This window comes from Thunnus maccoyii, chromosome 15 (genome assembly GCF_910596095.1).
Source record: "Thunnus maccoyii chromosome 15, fThuMac1.1, whole genome shotgun sequence".
Classification (NCBI taxonomy): Eukaryota; Metazoa; Chordata; class Actinopteri; order Scombriformes; family Scombridae; genus Thunnus; species Thunnus maccoyii.
The window spans coordinates 6003530-6021146 of NC_056547.1; the positions used below are offsets into that span (position 1 = coordinate 6003530).

Below are 17617 nucleotides of genomic sequence, written 5' to 3' on the forward strand. Positions count from 1 at the left end.
AAAATGATCCGGCTGCAAGAGAAAGATAAGATGCAAAAACTGACAAGGTCTCTGCTATCAGTAACCAGTTCACTGAGCCTGACCAACCCAGTCACCATGTGTGTGTGTGTGTATACATACAGTATTTTCTCTCTCTTTTTCTCTCGTTTGTGTGTGTGTGTGTGTGTGTGTGTGTGAATGCATGCATGTGCTGTGTGTGTCTAGGTCATTCACTGTCCCTCAGGTTGTGACACGTTGATACATATATCAGATAGGGCAATATTTTCCCTATCTCCTTCTTACTTACTTAGCTATTTGACGGCGCTAAAGTGATATCAGTGATGCCCAACAAAACTGAAAGAGCGACTGGTTTGTCTGTGGATAGGATTTCCCAGAATCATACTATAAGGATGATGGAGCTTGTTTTTCTGCTCACCTTCTTTCCTGTCACACAATCAGGTAAGGTTAACTTTTATTTCAATTTGTTTGACTGTAGTGTGAGTGTAGAAGAAGAAGAGGAAGAAGAAGAAGACCTACACAATTTAGTTTAACTTTCACGTTAGGCAGTTTTACGCAGTTAAATTAAAACTTTATTTGTGCCCTTTTGTCATAAGCCATTAGGAGTGGCGTTATTAATAGTAAATAAATCATTACATGATGCTTTATAGATGTTTTTGCCCCAGCAGCACACTTGTGTAGTACGTAGTTCCGTTATTAGCGGGATGGACGGTGTGCTGGCAAAATGTGGCAGAGACGTAGTTAACCGTTGAGATATGGAGTGGTGTGATCATGCTTCAACCAATAAATAAAAAATAAAAATAAAAATAAATAATATTAAGCTCTAGCAACAAGAGCTAGGCCTATATAAATTATTATTAGGGCCTGAGCCCAAAGGGCGAAGACTCTATTGTTTTTCGTGTGTTTCTTTCTTTCTTGTGACGCCACTTTAACTCTAAATTTGACCCCCTAAACAAGCTCAAAAACTCACCAAATTTGGCACGCACATCAGGTCTGGTGAAAAATTTGATAAAATGTAAAACTTAACCGCCGAAGTGCCAAAATGTGCTCGAGAGCGCCACCTATGTATCTAAAACGGCCCGTAGGAATGTCGTAGAGAGATCGAACCAAAACTCAATTATTCATCTCATCAAGACCTACAAACCATACGCTGACACCCCTGACCTAAATCCAACAGGAGGTCCGCAATCTCAATTTCAAAGTACGATTTTTTTTGCCAATTTTGGACCTTGAATAAACGCTATCTCCTCCTAGGGCGTTAATGGTATCGGCTTCAATCTTTAATACATGACTTATCACACTGTGTTGAGCAAAAGTTATTAAAAACTTTGTAATGACTCGAACGGTTTAGATTTAGTAAGCCCTGAAAGTTGGAGTGCGACATTACACCTTACAATGTAAACCAATGAGGAGGCAATCTCTGGGAATGGACTTTGTGCCAAACTGGGTCGTCTTACGTCTAAACTATAAGTCCAACCACTTTCAAACCTGTATCAATGGATTCGCAACGAAAATTCCTACAAAAAATGTGATTTTTATGTAGGATTTGGCCCAAGTCATGGGATTTATTAGGATATTTCAGAAGAAGATCACTCTGAAGTCCTTTCTTCCAGCTGAGAGGGAGAGAGAGAATGGGAGGGGGGGATGGGTAAAGTAAACATCTACTGCCTGTGACAGAAGCCCTTGGACTGCGCCACACTCCACTTACTTAGTGCTTCTACACATCTGACAGCGGTGTTCAATCCTTACTTCTTTTCAAGGAGTACATGTGCTCCTAAATGAAAGAATTTAGGAGCATACATATAACTTTAGGAGCACACTGAAAAATGTTCAAGTAACAGTTTCTTAAAGAAAACAATTCATTACATACATATTCACAATTTATCACATACATATTTAAACTCTGTGTGTGTGTGTGTGTGTATATGTAAATCACAATTTGTGTTTTTAGGGGTGCTCAATTATGGCAAAAATCATAATCACAATTATCTTGTTCAATATTGGATCACAATTATTTAACATGATCACTTTTTGACTGTAATTTTTGCCAGTTGCCGATGATATATGCACATAGTTTTTCCCACTTGGCTGAGGAGACTATTATACATGCAATCATATATTGCACTAATGATCAAGAAAGACTATAGCCAATATGAGGGAAGAACTTTAATGCTGAGCTACTGAACTCCAGTCTTCCTAAGTTCTTCCTTCATATATTGTCTTTCTTGATCATAGTATAATCTATGCTTGCATGCACAATAGCCTCCTCAGCCAGCTGGTAAAAATGTGTGCATATATCGGCATCTGCAATTGGCCACAATGAGTTGGAAATATCAGCATATCGGATATCGGCAAAAATTTAATGTCGTGCATCCCATGTTAAAAGTGTTTATATTACTAAAAATAGACTTGATGAAAATTAGGAAATTAATTTGTTTTACACACAAACTCATCAAGGGTTTTCAATTTACTAATTGAAATTCAAGTGAATGGGCACAAAACTTGCATGATTTTTATGACACAGGTGTGAGCAAGGCAGCCATGTCTCACCCTGCAGAAAATTCTCATCCTCACACAATTGAGATTTGATGTTTCGCCATGACAGAGGAAGTTGCTATAACTTTATTGTAAATGCTCCAATCTGCACCAAACTTTACATAGTTGATAAGACTCCCGGCCTGAATGCGTGTACATGACAATATTCCATCAGTGATGCAAACTGGCTGAATAGCACCCCTGCGAAATTTCAGTAAAGCTGCCCCAGCAGCGGGCAAAATAGTGGATAAAGGAAGTGATGTTTATCTCCTTCTTGCACTATCTGAAAACAGCCCGGGTCTGAAGACATCTACATGCCCGTCAAGGAAGCCCTTCAGTTGCGCCGCGGGCTGACGTGCGCAAGGGCGCGAAGGCCCGTTCAAAGCTGCTTGCAGCTTTAATTATTATTATTATGATTATTATTATTATTATTATTATTATTATAACTTCAAACATACAGTCCACTGTCAAAAAACTGCATCTACCTCTCTTAACATATATGAAACTAATTAAAACAGGCAATAGATCATTTTATGTCCCACTTCGCTCAAAAATGTGTTTTGCTGTGTGTTTTGGAGCCAGTCGTGGTCCACTATGCAACTTACAAGTGTCATGTGGAAACGTGAACACCATCAGATACAAAAATATTATTCTAAGCACAGTATTATTTTTTTGTCTTAAAACATTGTCTGGAGGGAATCTTTAAACAATGTATAAATTACTCATCCATCAATCTGACTGAGTTGCCATTTTAATTTCACTAAAATGGGACAGTAAATTCAACAATATAATAATAGGCAAAATCAGCCTAATAAAAAACACCAATATGCATATTAGAATACATAAAATTAGCACCTGCAGAATGCCACTGAATGAACACACTAGGAAACGTAATGTAATGTAATGTAAGATAATGGGGCTCTGTCATCCTGGCTGGTGTTCCTTACACAGACGACTGGGGCTGAATGAGAAAACTGCACATTCACTTCATTATTCTTTGGATTGAACAGAAATTTAAGGTCTGTTGTGATCATAGAATCAAGATTGAGACTAATTATATATGAATTGATTTTTTTTAAATGTAAATTAAAACTTTGTTTGTCCTACAGTGAGACACTCCCTGACATATTTGCTGACTGCATCCTCTGGACTCCAAACCTTCCCAGAGTTTGTGGCTGTTTCAATGGTTGATGAAGTTCAGGTGGGATACTGTGACAGCAACAGCAAGAGAGCAGAACCCAAACAGGACTGGATGAAAAAAATAGTCAAAGATCATCCTCATCACATAGAGTGGCACACTCATTCCTGTGTGTCTACTCATCTGGATCGAAAAGCTGACCTTATCGATTTGAAGCAGCGCTTTAACCAAACTGGAGGTATATTTATTTTTATTTTTTTACTTCAATACTCACTATACTCACTATACTTCAGTGATTTTACAGTTCACTTGAACACACTAGGTGAATACACGTTAAGCAACTTTATACATCATAATGACAATACATATAATTACTCACCCCATCTCCAAAACTATCTCACCTACTACAACTGAAGGGCAAGAAATGTAATATACACTGCTGTTTGTGAACCCTTGAGAATTTGTTCTATTTCTGCATAAATATGACCTAAAACATGATCAGATTGCCATTCAAGTCCTAAAACTAGATAAAGAGACAACAGTTAAACAAATAAGACAAAAACCTTACACTTGTTTGTTTATTTATTGAGGAAAATGATCCAATGTTACATATTTGTGTGTGGCAAAAGTGTGTGAACATCTAGGATTATCAATTTATTTGAAGGGGAAATAAGAGTTGGGTGTTTCAATCAATGGGATGACAATAAAGTGTGAGTCTGGGAGGCCCTGCCTTATTTAAAGAAGAGAAATCCGGGTTTTCACCATGAAAGTCTGAGCTTCACAACAAAGGTTTGTGGAAGTGTGTCATGGCTCAAACAATGGAGATTTCTGAAGACCTTAGAAGAAGACTTGTTGATGCTCACCAGGCTGGAAAGGGTTATAAAACCATTTCTACAGAGTTTGGACTCCATCAGTCGACTGTCAGGCAGATCGTGGGCAAATTGAAAACGTCCAACACCATCGTTACCCTCTCCAGGAGTAGTTGAACAACAAAAATCACACCAAGAGCAAGCGTGTAACACTCCGGGAGGCAACAAGGGATCCCAGGGTACATCAATGACACTAAAGGCCTCTCATGCAGTGGCTACAGTTAATGAATTGAACATCAATGGTGTGCATGGCAGAGTTGCAAGGAAAAATGTCCCTTCTCTCCAAAAAGAACATTGCTGCCATTTACACTTTACTCAAGACCACATGGATAAGCCAGAAGGTGATTGGAACAATGTTCTGTGGATGGATGAGCAAACACATCTATTGAAGCATGTGTGCGAGAAGGTCTTGGATTGAGGAAACAACACTGCTTGATGTTTATCTAAAAGTATCAAGTATCAGGACATATGTGTACCTACACACACACACACACAATTAAAGTGACCAGAACAGTGTTTTATTTACACATTGTCAACTGTTAAACTAGGTACTACTGTGCTCCACCTCAGTCTGTGTGTGTGTGCAGCTCACATGAAGTCACACCACCTTCAACAGTGCAGATAAACTGTGTGTTGGTCTCAGTAGAGGCAGTGTGTCTCTATGGTAAAGACAGGAAATGGACTCTGTTTCCCAGCAGTCTCTGCCTCTCTGTCTCTCTCTGAGTCATCCACACTGTCCAGATGATGATTGGCTGTGAGTGGTTTCCACCCAGCCAATAACAGCAGAAGGTGTAGATCTTCTGTTTTGGTGTGTGTGGATCAGTGTGTCTCTGTGGTGAAGATGTGATATCAACTGATGATAGCTGACTGTGCTGAGATCTCACTCTGGTTTACTGCAGTCTGTGTCTCTGCCTCTCTCTCAGGTGTCCACATTTTACAGGACGTGGTTCGTTGTGAATGGGATGATGAGACTAATGAGGTTATTGGTGTGGATCAGATTGGTTATGATGGAGAAGACTTCATAGTATTTGACCTGGAGACACTGACATGGATCGCTCCAAAACCACAAGCTGTCATCACCAAACACAAGTGGGATAGTGACAAAGATGGCTCAGACAAAATGAAGTACCTCCTCACCAATATTTGTCCTCAGTGGCTGAAGGAGTACTTGGACTATGGGAAGAACTCTCTGATGAGAACAGGTAGAATCACACGATCTGATGTAGTTTCATGGACACAATGATATTTATATTATCTTCTGTCAATAATGTGCAGTAAAACTATACTGCAATACTGTAATGTTTCTATCTGTGATGTTTGGCTTCTGTCTTTCTCTCCATCATTCTTTGTCTGTCTTGCTCTCTCTTTCTTGCTCCAGAGTTTCCCTCAGTGTCTCTCCTCCAGAAGACTCCCTCCTCTCCAGTCAGCTGCCACGCCACAGGTTTCTACCCTCATAGAGCCATGATGTTCTGGAGGAAAGATGGAGAGGAGCTTCATGAGGACGTGGAACACGGAGAGATCCTCCCCAACCATGATGGATCCTTCCAGATGAGTGTTGACCTGAACCTTTCATCAGTCACACCTGAAGACTGGAGGAGGTACGAATGTGTGTTTCATCTCTCTGGTGTGAACGACGATATTGTTTCCAAACTGGACAAAGCCGTGATCAGGACCAACCAAGGTAAGAATGGTTATAATAGCTTCCTCCATTCATCTGTTCTCTCGATGGTCAGCACTGTCAAAACAGTTGACAACTGGTCAATCATGCAAATTTCATCAAAGTTGAAGTCTCTGCAAAAGTGTGATTTTGTTGTTAGTTTAGCTTTTCTTGCATTACTTCCGGTTCCAGTTTGTTGGTGGTTTGTTCGTTTACATGGCTGCTCTTATCCTGAAGCATAGTTTCTTTATCTACTATCTTAGCTCGTTTTATGTATGATCTTAGCACTTTTATCTGATCTTCACGGTTTTACATCATATCATTGTTTGTACCCACTGGAGCTTAGACTATCTTTTACTGCTGTCCATTTGTTGTCCAGACAAATGTAAAATGTAATTTGCTGCAAGAATTCTGAAGATGTTAACCCACCTGTAGCTTATTGTTAACTGTGAGAAAGTAAATATTAGTGTAAAGATATAAACATTAAAGAAAACCAAAGTTATTGTTCAGGGCTATCTTCTTAAGATGTGGTTTAACTTATTCAGGCTAACATGCTTTTATCAGGCTAAAATAATCCTGTTAATTCTCATCCAGCTAATTTGATTCTTTAAATGCAGTTTAAGAAGAATTAATTTGTTCATCATGGATCACGTTACCTTTAATAACAAAGGCATTTAATTAGCTTTAGTGTTAAAATGTAAAATTCCCATTGAAATGTCAAATTAAATGCCACATGTTCTGACTCCATTGCTCTTTTAACAGTCAGAATCTTTTAGTTGAGTTTATGTCTTTACGCTCAGAGTATCTCAACCAATCAGACAGAATCAGTCAACTCCACTCTACCTATATTTGAATTGGTTCTTTTTTAATGTAATAAATTGTATTTTGTTGTATATTTTATCATGTATAAGTATAGGTAACTCTTCATTATAAAAATGTGTTTGTGATAATTACACCAGTTGATCATAATGATTTGTCAATAACCTGCATGTTCTCATCTAAAATCATAATTATATCAACATTCTTTTATTATAAATCTAAGGAAGCAAGACATTTGTATTTGAAAATTTATGTTTGGGGTTCACTCTAAAACTTCTTGGTCATGATCCAGCTAGCTGTTGATAAATCCTTCACTTTTACAGGTTTGGGTTTAAGGGCTTAACAACAGTTGGTATGACAACAGTTCCAGATTAATTTTATATTACTATTATTATTATTATTATTATTGATTTATATCATGAATATTTTGTTTCTCACTTGTTATGTCATTTACATGTTCTCCTCCATATACGTGATGATTTAAGTGGATTAATTGAACATCAGATCCATCCAGTAGTAGAGACAAAGTGTGAATGTTTTGTTTTGGTTCCAATCAGAGTTCCCTGCTGGTCCTGTTATTGGAGGTGTTGTAGGACTGCTGCTGCTCCTGGCAGTCTGCATCACTGGAGTCTTCATCTGGAGAAGAAAAGATAATGGTGAGGGATAGAAATACATTGTATGTGTTATCTTTTAAACTAAAAGCGGAAATCAGTTGAACTTATGAGGGATTTCTTCCAACAGTGTACAAGATTTATGTTTGTTTTAGTAAATTATGAAATCTAATGTAAATGAGATTGTAAATGTTAATAATGGAATCTTTTATCTATTTTTCAGGATTTAGACGAGCTAACTGTAAGTATTCTGTCAGTTTTTTTCTCTCTCTCTTTGTAAATATAGACAATACAAAATAATACAATAGATTTAAATTGAACTACTGACATTTTTGTTTTATAGCTTCAGATTCGCAATCCTTTGAAACTTCAGTCAAAGAAGCAGCTCTTAATTGATCACAGTGAGTATTTCATCATGTCATCTACACTGTGCAGATACCTTTTTTGCTCCTCCGGAGACTAGCTACAGTATACTAACATATTGATAATACTCTCATAAATGTACTGCAAGTCTGTTTTTGGTTAAAAAATGTTTTGGCAGAATGTCTCATTCAAGTGATCCAGTATAGTTACAGGAAACAGCTGACACTGAGGATTTATTGTAATATAGTTTTCATTTTTTTACATATTTATTTATATATTTTAAATTTCATACATATTGCAAATGCTGTATAATATGAACACCAATAAGTCTAGGTCCCCTTCTATTTGTTTCTCTGTCTTTTCAGCTTTCCAGTTAAAATTTAGAGGATAATGGTGAACTCAAATAAAGATGCTGTGGCATCGATATTTTATTCTATTTTGCATCATAAATGTACATTATCAAAACTCATTTCATTGAATATTGAAGTCAATAGTCAAGTGTGAATTCTTAGATTTATGAGTTTCAGGTCATCTGGATGCAGTGAAGAAGGATATCTATGAAGATTATCTGAGAGCTGACAGAAGCATTTATCAAATTAAACCTTTATTTAAGATTCTTGGAGAAATCATTGAGGGTGACCCTCATTTACAGTGATGCTGAGATTACACCATGGAAAATACAAACATACAAAATCAGTGAAAACAGTCACAGGCAGGTAGTGGACAATTATGAAGTACATTCCTAAAGTGTCCAAGAGGTATGAGAGTGTTCAGTTTTAGGTGACATTGTAGGAGATTCCATGAGTCGGCTGCTCTAATACTAAAAGCAGTCTTTCCAAGTTCAGTCCTGGCATGAGATACCTGAGGAGTCAGCCAGTCACTGTAGCGAGTTAAAAGTGGACCAGCCAGTACCCTGAGTTTAGGTATCAGAAACTGCATTATGAGATTAAAAGTAGAATTACTCCATCCCTAATTATATAAATCACTTGCACCCAAGATCAAAACATAAAGACAGAACTTGTACAGAGTACCTGGAGGAATGAAAAGATTGGTCCAATAGTTTCACCTTTTCTTAAGCTTGAATATGTCTCTGTATGTCTCAGTCCTCTGTTTACAAAATGTTACCAAATTATGAATATTTCAACTTTTTTGTTAGAAATGTGACGACTCCTCTGCTTTGCTTGCTGCTGCTGTGCTCTGTTTGCAGGGGTGGGTACCTGAGGGCAGGCTGATTAGCAGGATGGGACACACCTCGGCCCGATGTGCCTCATGTATAAAGCTGGAGAAGCTGCCAGTTCTCTCTCTCTATCAGTTCTCTGTCCTGCAAACTCCTGTGGATGTGCAGAGAGCTCAGTATTTATATTTGTATCTGTATTTTTTGAGGCAGCAAAATTATTTGTATTTGAGTGAAAGTGGAAATAGGTGTAAAAATACAGTTTTTGTTTTTATTACGCTTTTAATTTTAGGATATTAAAGTGTTAAAATAAGTGTTTATGACTAAACTATCTTACGAAGGAGGTCCCCACACCGAGTCTCGAACCCGAGTCTCCCAGATCATAGACGACTTTGCTGACTACTGCGCTAAAACCAAATGCATCTTCTTCCCAAAAACAAATAATTTTATAATATTTGTATGAAATAAATGTTTGTAAAAAACCCACTATTTGTGCTTTGCCGAATAATGTATTTGGATTCGGGCACACCCCTGATAGGGATAAGACCTGAGATAATAACACCACTTTGAATAAAACATTAACAACTTTTGTCTGGTTAATAGATCAGTCCCTCCATGTTATCAGCCCATTCAGAAATGGTATTCAAATGCAGGTGGGGAACAACAATTAATGTATTTTCATTCATCCCTGCATTAAATATTAGTGCACTTATAGCTAATATTAGACTCATTTGTTTTCAATGAATGTCTTTTTTAAAATGGTCCAGTTACTTTAAATATGATAAAATAAACTGCAATATTGTATTTCCAGGCTCTTTCTGCCCTCTATAAATACTAAAATGCAGTAAATGGACATACATGATGATATCGTCCTTAGGCCACAAGGCTGCGCTTCTGCCAAGGGGAACACACCGCTGTGTTGGACTGTTTGAGTTATGGAGAAATAGGAGATGGGGCACAGTGTGTGACGACCAGTGGTACTTGAGGAATGCTGATGTGGCTGCGGTTATGCCCTCAGTGTGAAAGGACAGGGCGGCCCCTTACCCCCGGGCAGAGGACCCATCCACCTGGACGAGCTGAACTGTACGGGCAAGGAGGGGAACCTGTGGGCCTGTCCAGCCGCTCAGGATGACACTGAATGCGGACACAAAGAATATGCTGGGGTCGTGTGCTCAGGTCACAACAAACTTTACTCATACATGCAGAGAATCGCCAACTATTTCAATAATCAATTAATCGTTCTGAGTCATTTTTGGTTGGGACAAAACAGACATTTGAGGACATCTTGGGCTGTGGGAAACAGTTATCGACATTTTTCACAGTTTTCTGACATTTTATAGACCAAACAACTAATTGATTAATCGAGAAGATAATGAAAATGAAGTAAGTTATTTCCTATTTCAAACCACAGCCAGGATGATTAGATCATGAGTCCATGTACCTACCTTGCACTAAATGCTCTAAATTTTTCTGGCTTATTTGGAATTTAGTTCTCCTGATGCTGCACAAGCATTCAGATCTCTCTAAAACTGTGCAGAAGAAATCTCAGACGTGTACACCTGTTTGAAACAGGATGTTAATTGCAGTCTCCCATGTCAAAATCATACTGCTTGCAGCAGCACAACATCAGGCTGCTTCTGCCTTCTCTGCTGACAGACACGTGTCATAACTCTTATTGCCACTAGAGGTCCTTGTCAGGTGAACATTGGTTTTCATGGACTTTTTAGGCATTTAAGCAAATGACCAATCCTGTCAATTCTCCGGTGAGGACAGTCTCACTATTTCATTATTATCACTGATGCATTGGCTAATTTCAAATAATATTATCACTTATTTCAAATAATATACTGATAGGTAGTTATTCTATATACCAATGTATCATACTTGTATGTAGAATATACATGGTGGTCTATGTACGTAGAATACTCCATTACAAGTAGAAGTCCTCCATTGAAAATGTTATTTAAATGTTCACAATAAAGTAACTAATAATGCAGATAAATATCCCCACTTTTACTAAATGTTACAGTATGTTATTGGATTGTTACTGCTGCATTAATTTATAAGTAGTGTTTTACTGTTGTAGTTGTTCAAGGTGGAAATAATTTGTTATAATAGTATATATTCCATACTGTTTAGTTGTTTAATCTGTGAGAATATACCATATTTTAGCATCTAGTAACTGTCAAAGTAAGTTCTAGCAAGCTGTCAAATGTTCATCTAAATCACAGAAATTGTTAGCTGTTCATCTGGCACTCAAACATTTCCCTCCTTTTCTGAGGGGACATCATGTGTTAGTCCGGACAGACAACACTACAATATATATCAACAGACTGGGGGACCTGAGGTCCTGTCACTTACACACACAAAGCACACAGACTGATTGTCTGGAGCGGCAAACATTTTCTGTCGCTGAGGGCCAACCATGTGTTGGAATACTGAGCTGTGGAGCAGATCTGTCCAGGGGAAACCCTCTTTATTTGTGGTGAATGGAGACTTCATCCAGGAATAGTGAGCCTGGTTTGGGAGTGTTACAGACAGTCTGTGGACCCTTTTGCAACATGGGAGAACTCCTCTGTTCTTCTCCCTTCATGACCAGGATGTGCCCCTGGGGGTGGATGCAATGGTTCATAAGTGTTCTGGTGTTCTTATGTATGCATTCTTCCCAATAGCTTTGATTCCCCTCCTGACTTACAGGAAGTTCCCTTTCACTGTTCTGTGGCTGTGATCTTGGCTTTCTTGCAAGACATGGTGGATAAAGGGAAGACTTTCCTTCTTGTCAGGATTTGAGTGTTCTAGTAGTCTAATCTATCCCCTTTTTGAGTCAATATATATGTGTGTGTGTGTGTGTGAATGTGTGCATGTCCCTCAGGTTATGACATGTTGATACATACTGGGCAGAAAGATATGCCCTGTATTTTTGAGAGGTCATTAAGCTCTTTGAAATCTGATATTACAGAGTTGAACTTGTTAAAGTAAATGTTCCTCAGTTGTTTGATTAGTGACGCGTGATAGCACTAAAAGTAATACTTGATACTGCCAGTGACGCACACACACAACAAAATTGAAATGGCGACTGGTCTGTCACTGAGCAAGACTCCCCCAAAATCATACAATGAAGACGATGGAGCTTGTTTTTCTGCTCATCTTCTTTTCTGTTACACATTCAGGTAAGATGAACTTTTATTTCAATTTGTTTGACTGTAGTGTGTGTAGAAGGCAAATATAATTCAATTTCACTTTCACACTGGGCAGTTTTACGCAGTTAAGATAAAACTTTATCTGTGCCCTTTTTTCATAAGCCATTAGTAATGACTTTATTAATAGTAAATAAGTCATTCGCTTATTATTTATAGATGTTTTTACCCCAGCAACACACTTGTGTAGTATGGGCAGTGTACTGACAAAAATGTAGCTGAGACATTTACTGCTGTGATGTGGACATCCCACCGCTCTCCGCGCGACCAAAGCCAATATTAATCTTAATTATTATTATTATTATTATTATTATTATTATTATTATAACTTCAAACACACAGTCTACTGTCAAAAAACTGCATTTACCATCCTATAACTGTAAATAAATAAACTGCATGCTTTAACAATTAAATTGCCAGTCACTTGAAGTAATCTGCAATACCACCAAAAATCAAAATACTTCAGAACCATTCACAAAATCCTGCCCATACCTGCTCTACCTAAGCCTGATTCTGTTTGTTTTTCGGTTGTGTTTGTATGTATTTCAAATAGAAATTGCGGTTAAAGAGCATTTGCTTAGCCAACCTACTCTAAATATGTATTTATTTATGTATAAATAAAGGTTTCAAAAATATATACAATAATCTTCATTATTATTTGGATTTAAGAGGAATTTAAAGTCTGTTGTGATCATAGACTCAAGATTGAGACTGATTATATATGATTTTTTTTTAATTGTTAAAACTTTGTTTGTCCTACAGTGAGACACTCCCTGACATATTTGCTGACTGCATCCTCTGGACTCCAAACCTTCCCAGAGTTTGTGGCTGTTTCAATGATTGATGAAGTTCAGGTGGGATACTGTGACAGCAACAGCAAGAGAGCAGAACCCAAACAGGACTGGGTGGAAAAATTAGTCAAAGATTATCCTCTGCACTCAGAGTGGCACACTGATTCCTGTGTGTCTAACTATCTGATTCTAAAAGCCAACATTGCTGAATTGAAGCAGCACTTTAACCAAACTGGAGGTATATTTATTTTTAATTTTTTACTTCTTTAATGTTTTTTCTGTGTTTTTAATTGTTTCTTTATTTATTTGTGCATCTAGATGAACAACAGTTAATTTGAATACACTAGGTGAATACATGTTAAGCAACTCTATACATCATAATGACAATACAGGTAATTACTCACCCCATCTGCAAAACCATCCCCACCACCCCAACTGAAGGGCAAGAAATATGATATACTATTAATATTATATATATTGAACATATGCAACATAACATAATATGAACTATCTTCCCAACATCTAGAGGAGTATCTACACACAAAGCTATCTATAAATACATATACAGACATTCAAAGTAACTTTTTGCATGTGCACCATATACCATATACAAGCACAAGTCCACAACATCTATTGAAGCATGTGTGCTAGAAGGTCTTGGATTGAGGAAACAACACTGCTTGATGTTTGTCTAAAAGTATCAAGTATCAGGACATATGTGTACCTACACACACACAATCAAAGTGACCAGAACAGTGTTTTATTTACACATTGTTAACTGTTTAACTAGGTACTACTGTGCTCCACCTCAGTCTGTGTGTGTGTGCAGCTCACATGAAGTCACACCACCTTCAACAGTGCAGATAAACTGTGTGTTGGTCTCAGTGGAGGCAGTGTGTTACTGTGGTATAGAGAGGAAATGGACTCTGTTTCCCAGCAGTCTCTGCCTCTCTGTCTCTCTCTGAGTCGTCCACACTGTCCAGATGATGATTGGCTGTGAGTGGTTTCCACCCAGCCAATAACAGCTGAAGGTGTAGATCTTCTGTTTTGGTTTCTGTGGATCAGTGTGTCTCTGTGGTGAAGATGTAATATCAACTGATGATAACTGACTATGTTGAGATCTCACTCTGGTTTACTGCAGTCTGTGTCTCTGTCTCTCTCTCAGGTATCCACATTTTTGCAGGACATGGTTGGCTGTGAATGGGATAATGAGACTAAAGAGGTTATTGGTTTTGATCAGTATGGTTATGATGGAGAAGACTTCTTAGTATTTGACCTGAAAACACTGACATGGATCACTTCAAAACCACAAGCTGTCACCATCAAATATGAGTGGGATAGTGACAAAGCTGGATCAGACAACGTGAAGAACTTCCTCATCAACATTTGCCCTCAGTGGCTGAAGGAGTATTTGGACTATGGGAAGAACTCTCTGATGAGAACAGGTAGAATCACATGATCTGATGTAGTTTCATGGACACAATGATATTTATATGCTCTTTTGTTGATAACATGCAGTAACAATATAATCAAAACAACCAACATGTAGAGAATTTTTGCATATAATGAACTGTAACGTTTCTGTTTGTGATGTTCGGTTTCTGAGTTTCTCTCCACCATTCTCTGTCTGTCTTTCTCTCTCTCTCTCTCTCTCTCTCTCTCTCTCTCTCTCTCTCTCTCTCTCTCTCTCTCTCTCTCTCTCTCTCCAGACCTTCCCTCAGTGTCTCTCCTTCAGAAGACTCCCTCCTCTCCAGTCAGCTGCCACGCCACAGGTTTCTACCCTCACAGAGCCGTTCTGTTCTGGAGGAAAGATGGAGAGGAGCTTTATGAGGACGTGGAACACGGAGAGATCCTCCCCAACCATGATGGATCCTTCCAGATGAGTGTTGACCTGAACCTTTCATCAGTCAAACCTGAAGACTGGAGGAGGTACGAATGTGTGTTTCTTCTCTCTGGTGTGAAGGACGACATTGTCACCAAACTGGATGAAGCAGTGATAAGAACCAACTGGGGTAAGACTGGAATACTGAATTTGCAATGTTTTTGCCTCAAAACATTTGTTGCCCAATTAAATATACACATGTGATTGCTGTGAATATTCTAAAGATGTTAACTCTGGGTTCTGATTTTACAATTTGAATGAGTTTGAAACAAGGTTATCAGTCCTGAGCATTCTGGAGCTGAGGGTTAGTCCAGGGTTAATAAACAAAACTACCGTTCTGCTCACTGAAACAAATGTAATTTCTTACCTGTTACCTTATGCACATGACCTACTGAAAGTATCTAAGTGGATGCAATAAAATGCAATTCAGTGGTTGTGGCAAAGGTGCCAGCACATAGTTAGGAGTGCAGGTTTGCGCCGGCAAGCTGACATTTACTTGAGGTAATTTCCTCACCTGCACCAGCCTGGTATCTGGGTAAATTTCCATGCGCTGGGAGGAAAGGTGCAGTTGAGGGTGTGCCGTTGACAATCTAGCAGTGCACTGCAAACTCAGTGCGAAGAATGAGTTAGTTTTGTACACTCACCTGCCCAACTGCTCAGGAAAAGGCTGCTCTTTAATATTTTTGTTACTTTATTTGGTGAGGGCTCACCCAAATAAACCTCACTAAAATAACACAAACACCTTTATCCATGCTTTGCATGTAAAGCACACAAATCTAACCAAATTAAACATAAAAAAAATAATTTCAGAAAAAAAATACAACATGTGTTGTGGAAATTCTTTGCTGCTGGTGAAGAACGAAATATAGACTTCTGCCGGCCGACAAGGTTTTATTTTCTTTGCAAAGAAAAGGTAATTCAACATGCAAGCGGTTAATGAAGAAAGACCCCGAGCATGGGGAGAGCTAAACATTTATACCTGAGGAACGTCCCCCCCTACCCAAAGATGTGTTTTCACACCTTCTGGTCTGCTGTGGGTATCGGAGCCGATCCCCTATGGTGTGTTTCGCACCGGAGGCATCCTGCAGGTCTAGTGTGTAAAGTTGAAGAGGTCCAGACATCATAATTAAAAACACAAAGGGGAAGGTGGGGTTGTCTCAAGTGGACAAAGAAATGAAATTACAAGTACACATGCAAAATGCTAGACTGCGTTTTTAATTTCACTTGTATTTGATTTATTGTACTGTCATGGAATTACTCACAAGACCATCTACTTGTTGTATGTGAAAATAAGATTCATTAAACAAAGTAAGAACAATATAGATCTGTTGCTGATCTGAGGAAATGTTTGACCACATGGAGAGAGCAAGAGCAGAGGCATCCTGTGAGGGCCCCTGCCTAGTGTCCCCACATGGCTGATATACTCAGCCCCAGCTGATAATCATGAGGTGACAAAGAACAGGGTGATCATCTCAAAGATGACAGGATGAAAAATGTAAAAGAAAAACAAAAACAAAGTGTTAACATTACAATAATAAAGACACAAGAAGTGTAATACAACAAAGACAGGGGATAGGTTCAACATAGACGCAGGATGGACACACAGAGGTCAGATGATGTAATAAAATTCTTCCACAGTAATTAGACTTTTGAGTGCAGATGGTAATTGTATGGATTATTATGATGCCACAAAAAACACTAACACTAAAAAATACAATATATGCATTAAAAACAGTGATTGTCGGATCAACATGTTCAGTGAATTTCACTTAAAAAGAGACATCAGCTGCTTTTGGCAGTATAACAGAGCTGCTGTACTCCCAACACACTGTGAATGTTTTGTTCTGGTTCCAGTTTCTCCCTCAGAGTTCCCTGCTGGTCCTGTTATTGGAGGTGTTGTAGGACTGCTGCTGCTCCTGGCAGTCTGCATCACTGGAGTCTTCATCTGGAGGAGGAAAAATAATGGTGAGAGACAAACATACTTTTATTCATCATGAAGCCATTTTAACAACAAATAACAGTCTAACCTGGCTGATGTTACTCTCTGAGAGTTACTCTCTTATCTTTTAAAATAAAAGCAGGAATCAATCAAGTTAATACAGTGTTTCTTTAAAACATGTATTAGTGTTTGCTTTGTTTGCTTCCATTGATTCTGACATTTTATATTTTGAAATGTTGTAATCTCTCATCTGTATTTCAGGATTCAGGCCTGCAAACTGTGAGTATTCTGTCAGTTTATCTCTCTCTCTCTTTATGTACAAATAAATGCAGTTAATACTTTATTTTTTGACTACTGACACTTTGTTTTTCTTTTATAGCTTCATACATGTTATCCTTTGAAAGTTCTTCAGTCAGAGATGCAGCTCTTAGCTGATCACAGTGAGTATTTCATCATGTCATCAACAATGTGCAGATAATGTATGAAGAATTTCTCCTTTGTTGTTCCTCCTGAAACTAGCTACAGTATACTGATATAATACTCTCATAAATATACTGAAAGTCTGTCTTTAAAAAAAAAAAAAAAAACAGTTATGCTAATTTGACAGAATTTCTCAGGATACATCAAACTAAAGTGTGAATTCAT

The 17617-nt window shown here is 38.2% G+C and overlaps 1 protein-coding gene across 7 annotated transcripts; it reads left to right on the forward strand.

Annotated features, from left to right (window-relative positions):
* Positions 1 to 207: 207 nt before the first annotated feature.
* LOC121913592 (major histocompatibility complex class I-related gene protein-like) lies at positions 208 to 17412 on the forward strand. Of its 7 annotated transcripts, none has more exons than XM_042436278.1 (8): positions 212 to 438; positions 3642 to 3908; positions 5463 to 5741; positions 5918 to 6220; positions 7573 to 7671; positions 7850 to 7867; positions 7970 to 8027; positions 9197 to 9400. In XM_042436278.1, the coding sequence occupies exons 1-7, from the start codon at positions 321 to 323 to the stop codon at positions 8020 to 8022; spliced, it is 1137 nt and encodes a 378-aa protein (XP_042292212.1). In that variant the 5' UTR covers positions 212 to 320; the 3' UTR covers positions 8023 to 8027; positions 9197 to 9400. The 7 variants fall into 7 exon arrangements, with proteins under 7 accessions (XP_042292215.1, XP_042292214.1, XP_042292216.1 ...); XM_042436279.1 differs by having other exon boundaries at positions 7573 to 7665; XM_042436281.1 differs by lacking the exon at positions 9197 to 9400 and having other exon boundaries at positions 208 to 438; positions 5918 to 6137; positions 7970 to 8032.
* The last annotated feature ends 205 nt before the right edge of the window (positions 17413 to 17617 follow it).